Below are 14,650 nucleotides of genomic sequence, written 5' to 3'. Positions count from 1 at the left end.
GTACACAGACAACTTAGATTCTACTTGGACAAAACTGAAGTCTTCAGAAAGACAGAACAATTACTAGTGGCATATGCCACAGCATCACAAGGAAAGGCTATCTCCAAGCAGACTATTTCAAAGTGGATAGATCACTGCATTTGTTTCTGCTACTCACAGCATGGCAAACCAGTGCCTAAGGGCATTAGGCCACATTCAACCAGAGCTGCAGCCATTTCTGCGGCCTTTCTCAGGTGAGTACCAACCAAAGACATTTTAGAGGCTGCTACTTGGAGTTCAGTGCATACCTTTACAAAACATTACAGTCTGCCTCTTTACTGTAAATCCAGGGCAGGCTTTGCCACTGCAGTTCTGCAGGGCCTCATAGCCACTCCTAATGCTGTTTAGCTCCAGCCACCCAACCATAGCTTTTGGACTCAACCCAAATGTAATGACTGCAGCAGTGAAACACTAAGAACATAGTACATTTGTGTACACTTACCATAAATGTAGATGTTAGAGTGTATTCACTGTTGCAGTCCAGGTTACCCACCCGCCATCCCCCTTATTTTTGCTGGAACTTATCTTCGCTTCTCTAATCTGTACAACCTAGGTGGTGTATTTGCTTATAGATGAAGATAAAGCTTATTTTGGTGTATGTATGTTTTAATTACATTATTTTAGCCTACCCTTTTGGGGGCACCTGACATCTGGGGCAAGAAAAACTGAATAAAATGGCGTTGGCTGCATCTTTCATACCCCTGACGACCTGACATCAGGGAAGAGGCGACAGCAACCGACGCAGGACCCAAGACTTTGGAATTCAGGCCGACTGAGGGCAACCTGCCAGCAGGATAACCCAAATGTAATGACTGCAACAGTGAATACACTCGAACATCTACATTTATGGTAAGTGTACACAACTGTACTTGACTAGTGGCATCCCAAAGGGCTCCATACTGGGACCTCTGCTGTTTGGAGTATACTTCTCTGAAGTCAAGGCAAATGTCGAGGGCCTTTGAGTGACCAAGTTTGCTGACGACTGCAAGCCAGGTGCAGTCAATGAATCCTCAAAGATGTAGATATCCTCCATGAAAGTCTGACACAGATAAATAACTGGTGCTGTAACCATGGCATAAAACTCTATGCAAAAAAATGCATAATTATACTATTTGGGGAGATGGCCACCCCTGCAAATTACAGTATTAATAACACTCCCCCTAGGAGCAGACCCAGTGGTAAGGGACTTGGGAACTCACGTTGACAGTAACATGAACTTTGATCACCATGTGTCCATGGTAGTGAGAAAATCCTTTTTATGTGGTGCAACTTATAAGTAAGGGCATGGCATGCAGACCTAAAGAGATCATAGTCCCACTATATTTTTAGACCAATAATTTAGTACAGTGCACCCTTTGGCATGTACCTATCAAGGCATTTGCAACAGCTGGAGAGGGTCAGAGGTTCCTCACTAAAAGAATACTGGGTATACATAATATGCCCTGTGTGAACTGCCTCAAAGCCCTGTCCTTGTACTCAATCTCCTACAGACTACTGAGGGACAAACTGTGACTAAACCTACAAGGCATTCTCCAAGAAGAAGGTGTTAAGTTACTGACATTTTCAGCTTGGGTCACATTAGATATCCAAACCAAGTAGTCTCGGCAGTCCTGTCTGGATCCAGTAACAATATCATATCCACACTCCCAATACAACTATATTAACTGCCATCTCCATCAGAGGGAAAGTTTAAGGTTTCCAAAGAATGAAAATAGGTAGGGGACTAATCCCAGAGATTTTGTAGTCTGTTATCTAGGATTAAGACTAGTTACAGTATCATTTCTCTTGAGATGTCATCTGTTTGACGTTTAGCAAATGCCATCTGAGTTTAACAGTACAAGCACTGGATACGTTCTTGTTATTGCCTGTGCAGGCTGTGATTTGATAGCTAAGACAGATATGTTATTACAGAGATGAACAGATAAAATATGTTGGAATTTGCCCGCACCAGAGGGTTTAAACTTTTTCTGTAATATTCCTCTCACCTGTCTAAAAAAAACATTTGTCAGCTCAGTCAGCAGTGCTACTCAAAGATTACATCTATAGCATGATGTGGATGGACCCTGTTTGCTTGGGGGAAAAGTATGGTTTGTAATAATTTTGTTTTGCTAGATCCAAGTTTCACTTAGGACATCTTAGTAACAGGTTTATCTCCTCAGAACACATTGAAGTAGTAACCATTTTTTCACGTTAGGATGGTGTTCACCATGATTTGATACCAGCTGTTTACATGTCTTTACTTGTAATATCCATAGTATAAATAGAAAGATAAACAAGCTGTTGTGTATTGCTTCTTAGGAAAGTATTGATGCTGTTGTGATTTCAGAAACTTGGCACAATACAAATATTCCTCCTCTGTCAGTTGGAAGTGTTGTAGGGTAGCACAACTTCAAGAATAATATGGGTGTTTTTTTTTTTTTGTATATGCTATTGTTTGTTTAGGGCCTTAGAAATGAGGTACCTGCTAAAGCAAAGCACAGTCAAGCAAAGGATAAACTAGTAATCTACAGAGAGATGTGTGTTTATAATTTCAGTTCACCCTCAAAAAAATAGCTGAAATCTCAACTCACTGGAAACTCATTTCACTGAATGCAAGTACTGTTGGGCAAATAAAACGTATATGCCCTTTTCCTCACTGTAGTGTGATCCTGTAGTTCGTATATATAGTGAGGGGGGGGTGAGGAGGGCACAGCCCCCACATTGGGGGGTGTAGCCCCCCATCTACTTAGCTTTCAGTGAAATGAGATTCATAAATATAAAAGCTAACAATATAAAACCAAAAGTAGATGGGGGTTTTGCCCCCCCCCCCCACTATATATACTAACTCCAGGATCGCACTGCAGTAAAAGGGCATATATGTTTTATTTGCCCAACAGTACTTACATTTATATTGTAGTGAAATGAGTTTTCAGTGATTTAAGCTTTCAGCGATTTGGTGCGAGTATTTTGAAATTCAGTGAAATGAGTTTTCAGTGAATCAAAGTAGATCCATGTGTATGTATATATGTGTGTGTGTGTGTGTGTGTGTGTGTGTATGTGTGTGTGTATATATATATATATATATATATATGTATAAAAATAAATATACACAGACACATACACACAGACACCTTCTCTCATTTGGCCAGGGCAGTGCTCATGTTTGGAGAATGATGGTCTTACACCTCTTAGCTCTATATTAATAAATTAAAATATGCTTAATCCTTCCTCTTCCTCTGAAATGTACAGTGACAGTGAGTTAATTTGTGTGTTGTCTATATTGCTGAAGTTCTGATTCAGAAGACTAGTATCAAAATCGGAATGAAGAGTGAATGGGTGTTCACAGGTGGTATCTCTGAATGGTCTCTTATTGTGAATGGAATGTATAAAGGGGACAAGATGTCTCAAATGTGTATATAAAGCAAACCTTAAATCATCTGTCGTATTGTAGATGAGAATGACTGTATACTTTAAGCAAAATAAACCTGAAATACTTGTTTGATGCATATTCTGATATTGTATGAATGTGAGCACTGAGCTCAGTGATGAAGAAATGTGTATATTTACCGAAGAGATAAGAAACAGAAAGATCCTGTTTATCCAGTCCATCGCATGGGTCCCAAAGTCATTGTCCCTGTAAAAATTATTCTTTCCTGTAATGCATCTGCCCCTAGTTAGCTCAGAAATCATTGCCATACTTGTGATCAGCAGCTCAATCTGTAACAGATAAGTACTCTGCCCTTGTTAATGTAGATAAATATTTCTACTTCTGCTCAGAGTTGCTAGATAGTTTCTGTTTGATAATACTTTTATAACTGTTTTTTATCTTCTCTTAGAAGTTTTCGTGTCCATTTTTAAGAATAAGCTTCCTTTTGGCATCTATCCTCATCTTCCTTATAGTTATAATTAGCTTATTAGGCTGTTAAGACTATTTGATAGTTGGATATAGTTCAAGTTTTCATATTTCTGTTGCTTGTAGTGTTAGATTGAAGATCATGTTTTAAGGTGCAAAATGAGCTTTTCTTTTCTCACACACACACACACACACACACACACACACACACACACACACACACACACACACACACGTGTTTGCATGCATCTTTATACATACAGGCTGTATTCTGGATGTTTTGTGCTCTCTTCTCCCTTTTTATCTATTTTTTTCTACCATCAAGGTTCAGTTGGTAGTGATTTTTTTTCCCTTTTATGTTTGTTTTCAGAATCACTCCTTGGCCTACCGTAAAATCTGCAAGGCCTTTCTCAAGGGTACCTTCTACCTGCTAGAGGGCTTTGTAAATATGTTTGACTCATATCTGTTATGTTCTGTCTGTGTTATCTGGAGCTTTTCTCCCCGGGCCTCCACTGAAAATGGACATATATCCAGTCGGACTATCCCGGTCAACAAATGTAAATTAAATAAATATAAATAAATAAATAAATCATGTCTACCAGTTAAAAACCTGATTCCACCATGGGACTTGTATTTTATTTTAGAACACCTAACAAAGTACCCTATTAAACCAGCAGCTATTACACAGAGTAAAGTTTTTTTTTCTCAACACTTTTATTGATTTATCACTTGTGACATAGTCAAATTTACTTTCATGTAAAAGTAATCAAACTATATTAACTTAAATATTATACTTCATATATATTGCTATACATTATATAACCCAAGCAATATTAAGTAAATTATTAAATTCCTGCCTTTTTTTCAACAAGGAACATTTTTATTAAACCATCACTTACTACATAGTCTTGGAAAACTATTTTTCTATTGGTGATCATCTTAGCTGGAAGGATTTCAGAATTCCATGCTCTTTTTTTCAGCTTCCCCTTGTCTCATCTTCCACAAACTCAGGATAATATTATGAACTGATATTTTCACTCACAGGGTGGAGTTGGAGACTAACATTTCTCAGCCCATCACTTCACCAGTCGTCTTTCATAACTGCCAGAATAAAGGGGAATGCTTGCTACATATAGATTTTCATAGAGCAGCTTCTACCCAGAAAGATGAGCAGCTCTTGATTTCCTTTGCCCAGAATAAGTTGGGGAAAAAGTTGTTCAAAATACCTCTCAGGATGGTTGTCCAGTTGTATTTCCTTTGTGTACAAACTGCTCAACAAACTATTGTCATGCAAACCTAAAGCCCACCCTACTAGAGCCATAGCTACCTCTACTTCATTCTTTAGAGCGCACTCCTTTAATGATGTATACAAGGCAAATGCACAGTCTTCTATGGAAGTCTTCATTAAGCATTGGAAACTGGATTGTACCTCTTGGGCTGGAGCATCCTTCTGCATTCCCATTCTGAAGGGTCACCTGTCTTGATGCCACCTGTGAGTTCTGTAGCTTGGGATTCTGCCCCACAGGTCGAATCGGACAGACTGAATGAATAGGATATGAAAGTTATGTACTTAACACAATGATAGATCCTTTCATTCCAGTCAATCTGATGCGATAACCCTCCCTCCCTGCTTTAACCCCTTCCATAGTATAAGACCTGAAGGATTAGCACCTCATATTCCTTTGTTCCAAAACAGTACAGATTGATAGTGTCGGATTCTTTAGGCACCAAACTAAATATAAGCAAGCTAGGAGGACCGATGCATTGTAGGAAGGAAGAATTCTTAAAGGGTCTCGAGGCTGGAGCACTCTTTCTGTATGATCAGATCTGAGCGGTGGTTCAAGGACCTGCCTGTCATATTGGACAGACTGAAAGGAAATAGTCTAGTGCTATGGTAAGTGTGCAACTTTTGTTTATATCACAATTTTTTTTTTTTTTTGTTATTGCGGCTTCAGGTTGTTACATCATCTGATAGCATCAAAACAATGTGCTTAAGATCATTATATTTTTAAGTAAGTGACTACCAAGTCATTCTTCTTACGTGAGAATGTAATTGCTTAGTAGTCTGTGATACAGCTATGTTTTAAAGATGCGTATATTTTTTATTCCTTTAGCTCTTGGAGGATGCTATTAGACCGGATACAAGCCTTGTTTCCATTATGACAGTAAACAACGAAATAGGAGTAACTCAGCCTATTAAAGAAATTGGTGAGTAAATAATTGCACCATAATGTCTGAGAATTGGTCTTCATTTCAATTCCCTTGTAGTTTGCACTCCAGTAATGACATTGACAAAACCAGATTACTATATTATCTACTTTTGGATAGCTGGAAATACTTAAGAGCATAAAATGTTTAGCTCCTCAATATTTTCTCCATTTTGCACAATTACTTATACAGTACAGAAAGGTGATGTCATATTTGTGAATGACACGTTTTCTGGTAGTCTTGAGGTTCAATATTGCAGTATTTTAGAAAGTGAGTGTGAGGAGCTAGATAGTGATGTAACTTTTACATCTTTGTGAACTCAATGTCATTTCATTTTTTTTCACTCTTTGTGTGTTACGTAAGGGAGTATGCCTTTTAAATGTGACAGTTCATATATTGCAGCTCTCCACTGAGATCGGAAAGTTATTCTAGCAATAGCTTCATTAGCTGAGTTGGGTGACACAAGTTTGACTAGCAGCTTAAGAGCTTGATGGTGCTGTCAAGGGAGAATGGACAAACTCATCCTGAAAGGAGGGCAGGCAGAGTAGGTCACACAACCACAGTCACACAGAGGAGAGGGGCATTATTACAGCATGTGTCCTCAGAAAGGCTTTCATCTCACTAAGCCACCACATGATGATGGCTGTCTTTAGTTAGTGACTGGGAACATGCAGTCACGGGGAGAGGGCATTGTGCGTCTTTGCAGCAGCACTGGTAGCTTGTCTCCCCTGCCCAGAGACTGAGGTTAGGCCATATGGATATCCTTAATGCCAGGTTGCAGGCAGGGGCATGCGCAGTCCTCTTGACTGCTGTAAGGACAACACTCTTAACACTTTACTTGGGGTAATTCACTGTTACAGGGGGGACAAATGGGTAGAGTCTGATTGGAGGAGGCTTGATGGTAAGCGGTTATGGGGAAACACTACATCTGGATTAATTGTTTTTCTAGCAGTGACATGGTCATCTCTGTTTAGCTGAAGTCTGGACAGTTGATAGGTACCTTGTGTAAATTAAGGACTTTTATTCTCTGTTTTCCACATTTAGCAGTTTTTATAAATAAGTAGATTTTTGTAATTTCTGTTTTTGGTACAGGTCAGATTTGCAGATCTCATAATGTTTTCTTCCATACTGATGCTGCACAGGCAGTTGGAAAAATCCCTATTGATGTGAATGAAATGAAAATTGACTTGATGTCCATAAGTGCTCACAAAATATACGGACCAAAAGGTATGAACCTAACAGTTTTATGTAAATTAAATGGTAGTTATTTTTTTCTTTAAAGTGTATGCTCTTGGGATGGCATAATTAAAAATTCATCATTTCACATGCATTGGTAGTTTCATTATGGAAAAAGTTTTATTAACTCTTTTAAATCACTTTGCAATATTCAAGACATTCACATAATTTTCCATTCTGATGTATTCATAAATTAATTTGTTGTGTGCAAGTTTCATTTTTATTTTTGGAGTCATTTATAATGCCATTTCATGTGTTTCATTTTAGCAGTAACCCATGACTGTGTATGGGTGTATAAGGATTTATCCATGGTTGGTGTGGTTTGGTCATGAGGGCGAAGCCTGATTGATAAAACAGAGCCAGCCGTGGGTAAATCCTGATTACCTACACATAGGAGTAGATTATTACACTTATCCATTGACATTATTTAACAAATTGCTTACCTTTGTTAAATAATGCCACTGTATAACTACACTCTAGTGTTCATCTGTTTCCTGAACTGCATACTGATGTACTGCACATGTATACTTAAGTCTGCATAGTAAATCTCTGCAGTGCAAGAGAGGGGATTGGATTCACTGTCTCTCTCCACACCATCAGTACTCGTGTATCATTTTAAAAGCCGAACAAGCTCTGGCATCATACAGGGATTAAGTATGAAACTTTAGTGTCTTGCATTTTTGACTGACAAAAATCCTTGCAGATTTAACAGAAAATCAAAAAGTTGCGTGGTACAAGGGAAAAAATGTGGAAAAGCTGGGATCTTTCTGTAAAAAGTGTGGGCAGTTGAGAAGTATGATTACAAGTAATGAGAGCAGTCATGTTACTTGTAACCATAAGTCTCAGCTGTCCAGACTTGGGTGGGATATCCCTTGTATTTCTGCCCTGTGTGATGTAAAATGTTTGATTAGTCAACTAAAATAGCATTTCTCAACAGAAAGCTAACTGCTAAACAAGATGAACAGTTAGACATTTTTCTTCTGGGCTATGCAAGATTAGTATTCAGCACCCCGATTGTCCAGTCACGGTGCACTCTTTTGAATACTAATGGCCATTTATTGTATAACTGTAAATGTTATTGTTCTTACTTCATTTTTTACGTATTCATATGTTCTTATCTTTAGTGTGTCTCCTGACTTGTATGGCTGAGCTCTGCAACTCTACTCATTTTCCCTTCCAGTGTGAGAGGGTATTACGGTATAGCAGTCATCCAGGTAGCCATTAAAGGATTTTGTTATACTGGGTGTAATATCCCTTCTACATGCAATGTAACTGCTTGGGGGAAGGAGCATGCAGTTGTTGCAAAGTGGGGGGGATCATCACCTGTATTTGTGAGTGTGTGTACTCCCCAGGCAGCCATGTCCTGTTACTTCAAGCATACGTAAAGGCATTAAAAGGAGATGACACATTCTTTAGTCTTCCTGGGAGATGGTGAAGTGGCTTTGCCTCTTTATTTCCCCTGCCTCACCAGATGGCTGATGCACTACCCAGACCATTGTCTGAATCGGAGTCAGGTGAGCTGTCAGTATTCCAATCCTGTGCACCATGGAGCCAGCCTTATGTTCTGTATATTGTTTTTGAATCCCCACACACATGCTCATTGTTGCAGATTATTCCAGAGTATTCTAGTACAGCAAGATGCAGGTTGGAGTAGTATGCAGCAAGCTGATCATCTGTTTATGCTGGACAATGACATTGGGTAAAAGTGGTACTAAGCTGCCCATAAAGAATTTGGCTACTTTACAGATTTGCAGTGTATGTGAGAGTTAAATTGTCTGTGGCTGTACTCCTTTATTTATTTACAGGAAATTGAAGGTAAGATGCATTTTAAATATATACATAAAGCCTTGCAGAATAATTTTCTTTGCTTCTGCTTGTTATTGGCTGGTCATTATGTTGTTGCCTTCAACATAATGACCAGCCAGCATAGTGCTGAATCCAAATCTGTTTCCTTTGGATGCAGTAAGCAGAAGTGACCCACTTATGTAGCTATATAGATAAGGCAAGGCAGAATCTTTCTTTGTTGAAATGGTCATTAAAACAAACAGTGGCCATGCAATATTATTTTATTAATTACTCATTGATTTTTTGAGGTTTTCTACCTTCCTTGCTGTTGATGAGCACCTTTTGCAATATATGTTTGCAGGTTTATTCTAGACTTGTTCATGACAGGATATTAAATGGCTGCAGTTAGAAGTAAGAGACCTTTCAGGATATTTTCATCTCAGATGTCTTATATTAGTCTAGGAGTATTTAACATTTTTTGTGATTCAATTGTTTGGCCGTATTGGTATCTCTTAGTGTGCCTTTACTGCATTGTGGAGGAATAGTAAAAGAAATATTCAGGTAATTTAGCAATAGTTATTGAATTCTTATTACATTCTGTATTTTATTTAAGAAATACATTTCTGTTCAGTCCCTTGCGGTAGAGAATTGAAGCACTTACTGGGGCTCAGATGATCCTTCTTTGATTAATGGCATAGAAGCTGGTGGAGTGAGGCCAGAAGGATGGGAGTGAGCCACAGGTGTCAAGATTACCCATCAGGATGGTGGCTGTGGCTCCCTGCTTGCATAACGCATAGGGATGCATCCATGGATTATCACTCTAATGGGTTTGTCATCAGCAGTGCACATCATATGCCAATGAAGTCATCTGTGGTTGCATGCATGCTTTCAGGGCATGCATCAGTTGTGGAGCTTAAGGAAGCTGCTACAGTGTCAGGTCTTTATGAAGGGGGACAGTACAATGACTGATTGACTGACCCACTGTGTTCCTGTCTGAGTAGAGTATTGTTATGCCTGTACGAGCTAATCAATGGGCTGGTATGGTCTTGCACTGGGAGTAGAATTACCCTAGTTCCCATCCTGATTTGAGCATGCTGGTGACATCCCTGACCAAGGAATGAATGTCTGCATGCTCTTACTTTTTGGTATTTTGGACATTATATCTAGTGTAATGGGTGGGGGACTGATGTTTCTTCTCAGTGCCCAGCTTACATCTGTCATTGGAGAACTATGGCTTTCAACCTCTTAGCCCAAGAATTCTGAAAAGAGGAAAAAATAATGGTGGTGGTGGGGGTAAAATCAGGACATTTTAAAATATTGTTCTTATAAACTTAGAAATCTGCTAGAATAACAAGTTTTGCATTAGGATGCATTTTGTTAAGGATATGAAGTCTGAAACTCTAATGCCTATCTTTTACTGAATTTAGTCCTCAGTGATTTGCCAGAAAGCCACAAATTTTATGAGAAATGGGCCAAAAATATAAAGCAAAAATCTGTATAGTTGAGTTACTGAAGGGACAAACAAGTCAGTTGGGTGCAGTAAGTAGTGATGTTCTTAGTGTTTCACTGTTGCAGTCATCACATTTGGATTATCCCTGCCAGGGTAGCCTTTGGCTGGCCTAAATACCAGAGACTTAGTATTTCTGCTCCGGTTGCTGTCGCTTGAGGACTGACGTCATGTCGTCCGTAGTATAAAGTAAGGCAGCCGATGCCATTACATCAGTCTTTCTTGCTGTGGACCCCGAAGCAGTTTGCACGAGTGACGGTTGGCCGCCGGCTGAGTTTTCGTACCCCGTTGGGGATTCTTTTTTCTTGCACTAACCAATGTCAGAAGAAGTTAATAATTGTCTCGCCTGTGGAAAGCAAGTACCACACCGAGACTTCCACTCTTACTGCTTGGCTCGTTTAGGCCCATCCATGACATCCCTCATTGTCGCTGCATCGGTTGGTGTCGCTTGAGGACTGACAGGTTGTCCGTAGTATAAAGTAAGGCAGCTGATGCCATTACATCAGTTTTTCTTGCCCTAAGCTGTCAGGAGCCCCCAAAGTAGGAGGCTAGGTTTTGGTGGAAGAACCTCACCAGTGGAAAATAAATACCAATATGTCCCTTGTAAGAAAAGGAGAACAGCAAGGAGCACTGGTAATAAAAGGAGAAAGAATAAAGGGGGATGGAGGGAAACCAGGACTGCAATAGTGAATACACTCGAACATCTACATTTATGGTAAGTGTACACAACTGTACTTTTTTTGGGACAGTCAAGTGGATGATTAGTGGGAAAAGTACATTTTCCAAGGTATCTTCAAGATTTCTTACAGTTTCTTGTTGCTTTTGAAAATGCTGTCACAGTAATAATTTTAATTGGTAGTATGTTTGTTTGTGATTTTGCAACATATTTGTCAAGTAATCTCAAATGACTTGAGCTTCACTTTAAAAGGGTGCATTGTCTGAATGTCTTTCACTTCTATGAGTGAAGGAACTCAGGAGGAAGATTCTAAGTATTTCAAGTAAATTATTAAAGATTTATCTTAAATCATTCCCTCTATTACAGATCTTTTGAATGTGTACTTTTAATTCCTAGTGTGTGTGGCTTGAGCCTTTAAAAAAAACAAAAAAAAAACAAAACAAAGTTATCACCTTACAGTTTAAACAAATATTCATATCTCTGGAACCATAAGTGTTACTAGGAAACTGTAAATGGCAAACTATTCAGGGTGAATTACATTAGTGGCAATCATTCAGATGTTCATCGTGTTACCCTGCTGCAGTCATCACACTTAGGTTATCCTGTCGTCAGGCCATCCCGCAGTCAGCTGGAATTCCAAAGTCTTGGTCCGGCGTCGGTTGCTGTCGCTTCTTCCCTGACGTCAGTGCGCCAGGGGTATATATAATGCAACCGACGCCATTTTCTTCAGTCTTTCTTGCCGCGCGGTGCCCGAAGCAGAAGCAGTTCGCAAGTGCCGGTCGGCCGACTACTGAGATTTTGATTGATTTCAGACCGAAGTCTTCTATAAAGCTAAGTACCCCGTTGGGGAAATTTTTCTTGCCTCAGACCGATGTCAGAAAAAGTTAATAATTGTATTTCTTGTGGGAAGCAAATACCTCATAAGGATTTTCATTCTTATTGCATACCTTGCCTAGGCCCAGACCATGACGTCACTAGTTGTCGATGTTCTTCATCTCACATTGCTGCAGTCATAACTTATGGGGTAGTCCGCTGTCCTCGGTCGGCCCGAATACCAAAGTATTAGGCTGACGTCGGTCATGGGCGCTCAGATCTGACGTCAGAGCGTCAAGGTATAAAAGCGCATGACCGACGTCATTTCCTCAGTCTTTTTTGCCGCATGGTCCGAAGCAGAAGCAGCGTTTGCAAGTGCCGTTCGGCGTTCTGAAATTTTCGTATTCTGAGTTTCAGACCGAAACCAAGTTGGGCTAAGTACCCGTTGGGAATATTTTTGTTTTTTCTTGCCTCAGTTATTTCCGGATGTCAGAAAAAGTGAATAATTGTATTTCTTGTGGGAAACAGATACCGCATAGGGATTACCACTCTCTTTGTATTCCTTGTTTGGGACCTGAGCACGACGTAGTAGGGTGTCGCTTTTGTGCTAGATTTAATAAGCGCACCATTAAACGTAGGTTAGATTGTGCTAGGCTTGTCTTCGGTAAGCGGTGTAATTACAATATGCCGTCGGATCCTCCGACGCCCGCTACCACGAAGAAGCGCAAAGATAAATCTTTTAAGTCCAAGCAGGATGGTTCGTCCGTTCCGGACGCCGGTTCTTTAGACACTACGGTGGATTTGGTTGAACCGGCCGAGGTTTCAACTGAGTCTCAGGGGGAGACGTTGGTTTTGCAAGATTGGCCTCTCAGGAGTCAGGTCAGGCTGAGGGGGCCTCTCTCAGGTTGTTGTTCTCCCTTCTTTGCCTAAGGTGGTTAGGCCTTCTCCTTCTGTTTCTTAGGTACCTTCCAAAGGCAGGCCTGGTTTGCCTGCCACAGGTGTCAGTCCTAGTTCTGCAGGTTCTGTGCCTAAAAAACACATGCTTAAAATGGCAGAAGATTTAATTACTTTAATCAGGGGTTCTATGCCCCCTCCTGATAAGAGGCCTAGGGTGGAGCCAGAAATGGAAAGTTTGGAACAGGCTTCAGATTACTCAGAGTCTTCGGCTGAAGACATTCAGGATTTTCCTCCTTATTCTGATTCAGATGCAGAGGATTCCACTCCTTCTGCTTCTCCAGAGGATTTTTCTTTTTCAGAAACCCTGCATTCTATGAGGGAACATTTTAAATGGGAAGGTCAGGATTTCTCAGATTCCCGGAAGAGGCTTAGGGAATTTTTGTTTTTACCACAGCATAGGCCTTTGGCTATACCTCCTGTTTTGGATGTTGTTCAAGACGTTTTCTCTGAGGCTTCCCTTAATCCAGATTCTTTGCCTCCTGCTCCAGTTAAGCCGGATAGGTATTACAGGGTGCCTGAGGCTCATAAATATCTGTATAAGAGCCCTAGGGCCGACCCAGAAACTATTAGCCAGGGACCTAAGGGTGTCAGGGCTTCTGTTGTAAAGAATCCAGTTCCTATGGATAAGGATGCTAGAGCTTTGGATAGGTGGGGTAAGAAAGTGTATACCTCTTCCACTTTAGCAATGAGGGCTTTGAATTGCCAGTTTCATATGTTGAAGTGCCAGAATTTTCTCCTTACTCAGTTAAAATCTAAAGTGGATGCTTTGGCAGAGGGCATAGAGTGTAAGGAATTACAGGATTTGGTACATGCCTCTGATCAGGTGGGTAAGCATGCTTTGCAGTGTGGTTTTGATGCTTTACAGGCTTCTTCCAGGGTGGCTGCCACTGGTTCAGTAATTCGCAGGCACGCCTGGCTTAAGGATCAGAATTTGTCAGAGCATGTTAAAGCTAGGATTTTAGATGCTCCTTTGCAGTCTGAAGTTTTGTTTGGTTCTCCTGTGGAGTCTGTCTTGAAGAAAATGGAAGACAAGGCTAAGTCTATGCAGACTGTTAAAGATTTTTTGCAGGTGCAGCCCCCTAAGTTTAGCAGGAACTGGCCTGCTAAGGGTTGGACTTACCCTTCTTCTGATTCGCAGTCTAGGGGTAGATCTAGACGTGGTAGGGCAGAGCTCAGAGTTCTTTCAGGTCTAGGCCGTGGAGTTCACCAGCACAATCTACAGGTGAGGGCAGGGGCCAGTCCTTTCGTAAACAGGCCCAATGACCTGCATTTCCTGCTGCCAGATCCTTCCTGTCTGGCAGCTCCTTTGGGAGGAAAGTTGGCACTCTTCAAGCAAAATTGGTTTCTAGTCACCCAGGACAAATGGGTGTTGGACATTATAGACCGAGGCTACAAGTTTTATTTCCACATATTGCCTCCTTTCAAAGGCATGCCAGACGTTCCTCCTCAGCAAAGGGTAGAGGCTCACAAACAGATTTCTTTACTTCTTCAAATGGGGGCTATACAGCAGGTCCCTCTGTCAGAAGTGGGCCTCGGATTTTACTCTCTCCTATTTCTTGTACCAAAGAAAGGAAACACTTGGAGGCCAATTTTGGAT

General features: G+C 40.5%; 1 protein-coding gene across 2 annotated transcripts in view; it reads left to right on the top strand.

The window, feature by feature from the left end:
• The window catches only part of NFS1 (NFS1 cysteine desulfurase), a 2,153,374-nt gene that overhangs the window by 611,540 nt on the left and 1,527,184 nt on the right, over nt 1-14,650 (top strand). For both annotated transcript variants that reach the window (XM_044090162.1, XM_044090161.1), the window contains exons 6-7: nt 5,986-6,079; nt 7,172-7,306. In XM_044090162.1, coding sequence (XP_043946097.1) covers nt 5,986-6,079; nt 7,172-7,306 — 229 coding nt within the window. The remainder of the gene's footprint in view (nt 1-5,985; nt 6,080-7,171; nt 7,307-14,650) is intronic.

The sequence above is a fragment of the Protopterus annectens genome, chromosome 12.part0 (genome assembly GCF_019279795.1).
Source record: "Protopterus annectens isolate FY-2018-M chromosome 12.part0, PAN1.0, whole genome shotgun sequence".
NCBI classification, from domain to species: domain Eukaryota; kingdom Metazoa; phylum Chordata; order Ceratodontiformes; family Protopteridae; genus Protopterus; species Protopterus annectens.
The sequence above is the reverse complement of the archived record's forward strand: the minus strand, read 5'-3'. Positions and strand labels throughout refer to the sequence as shown.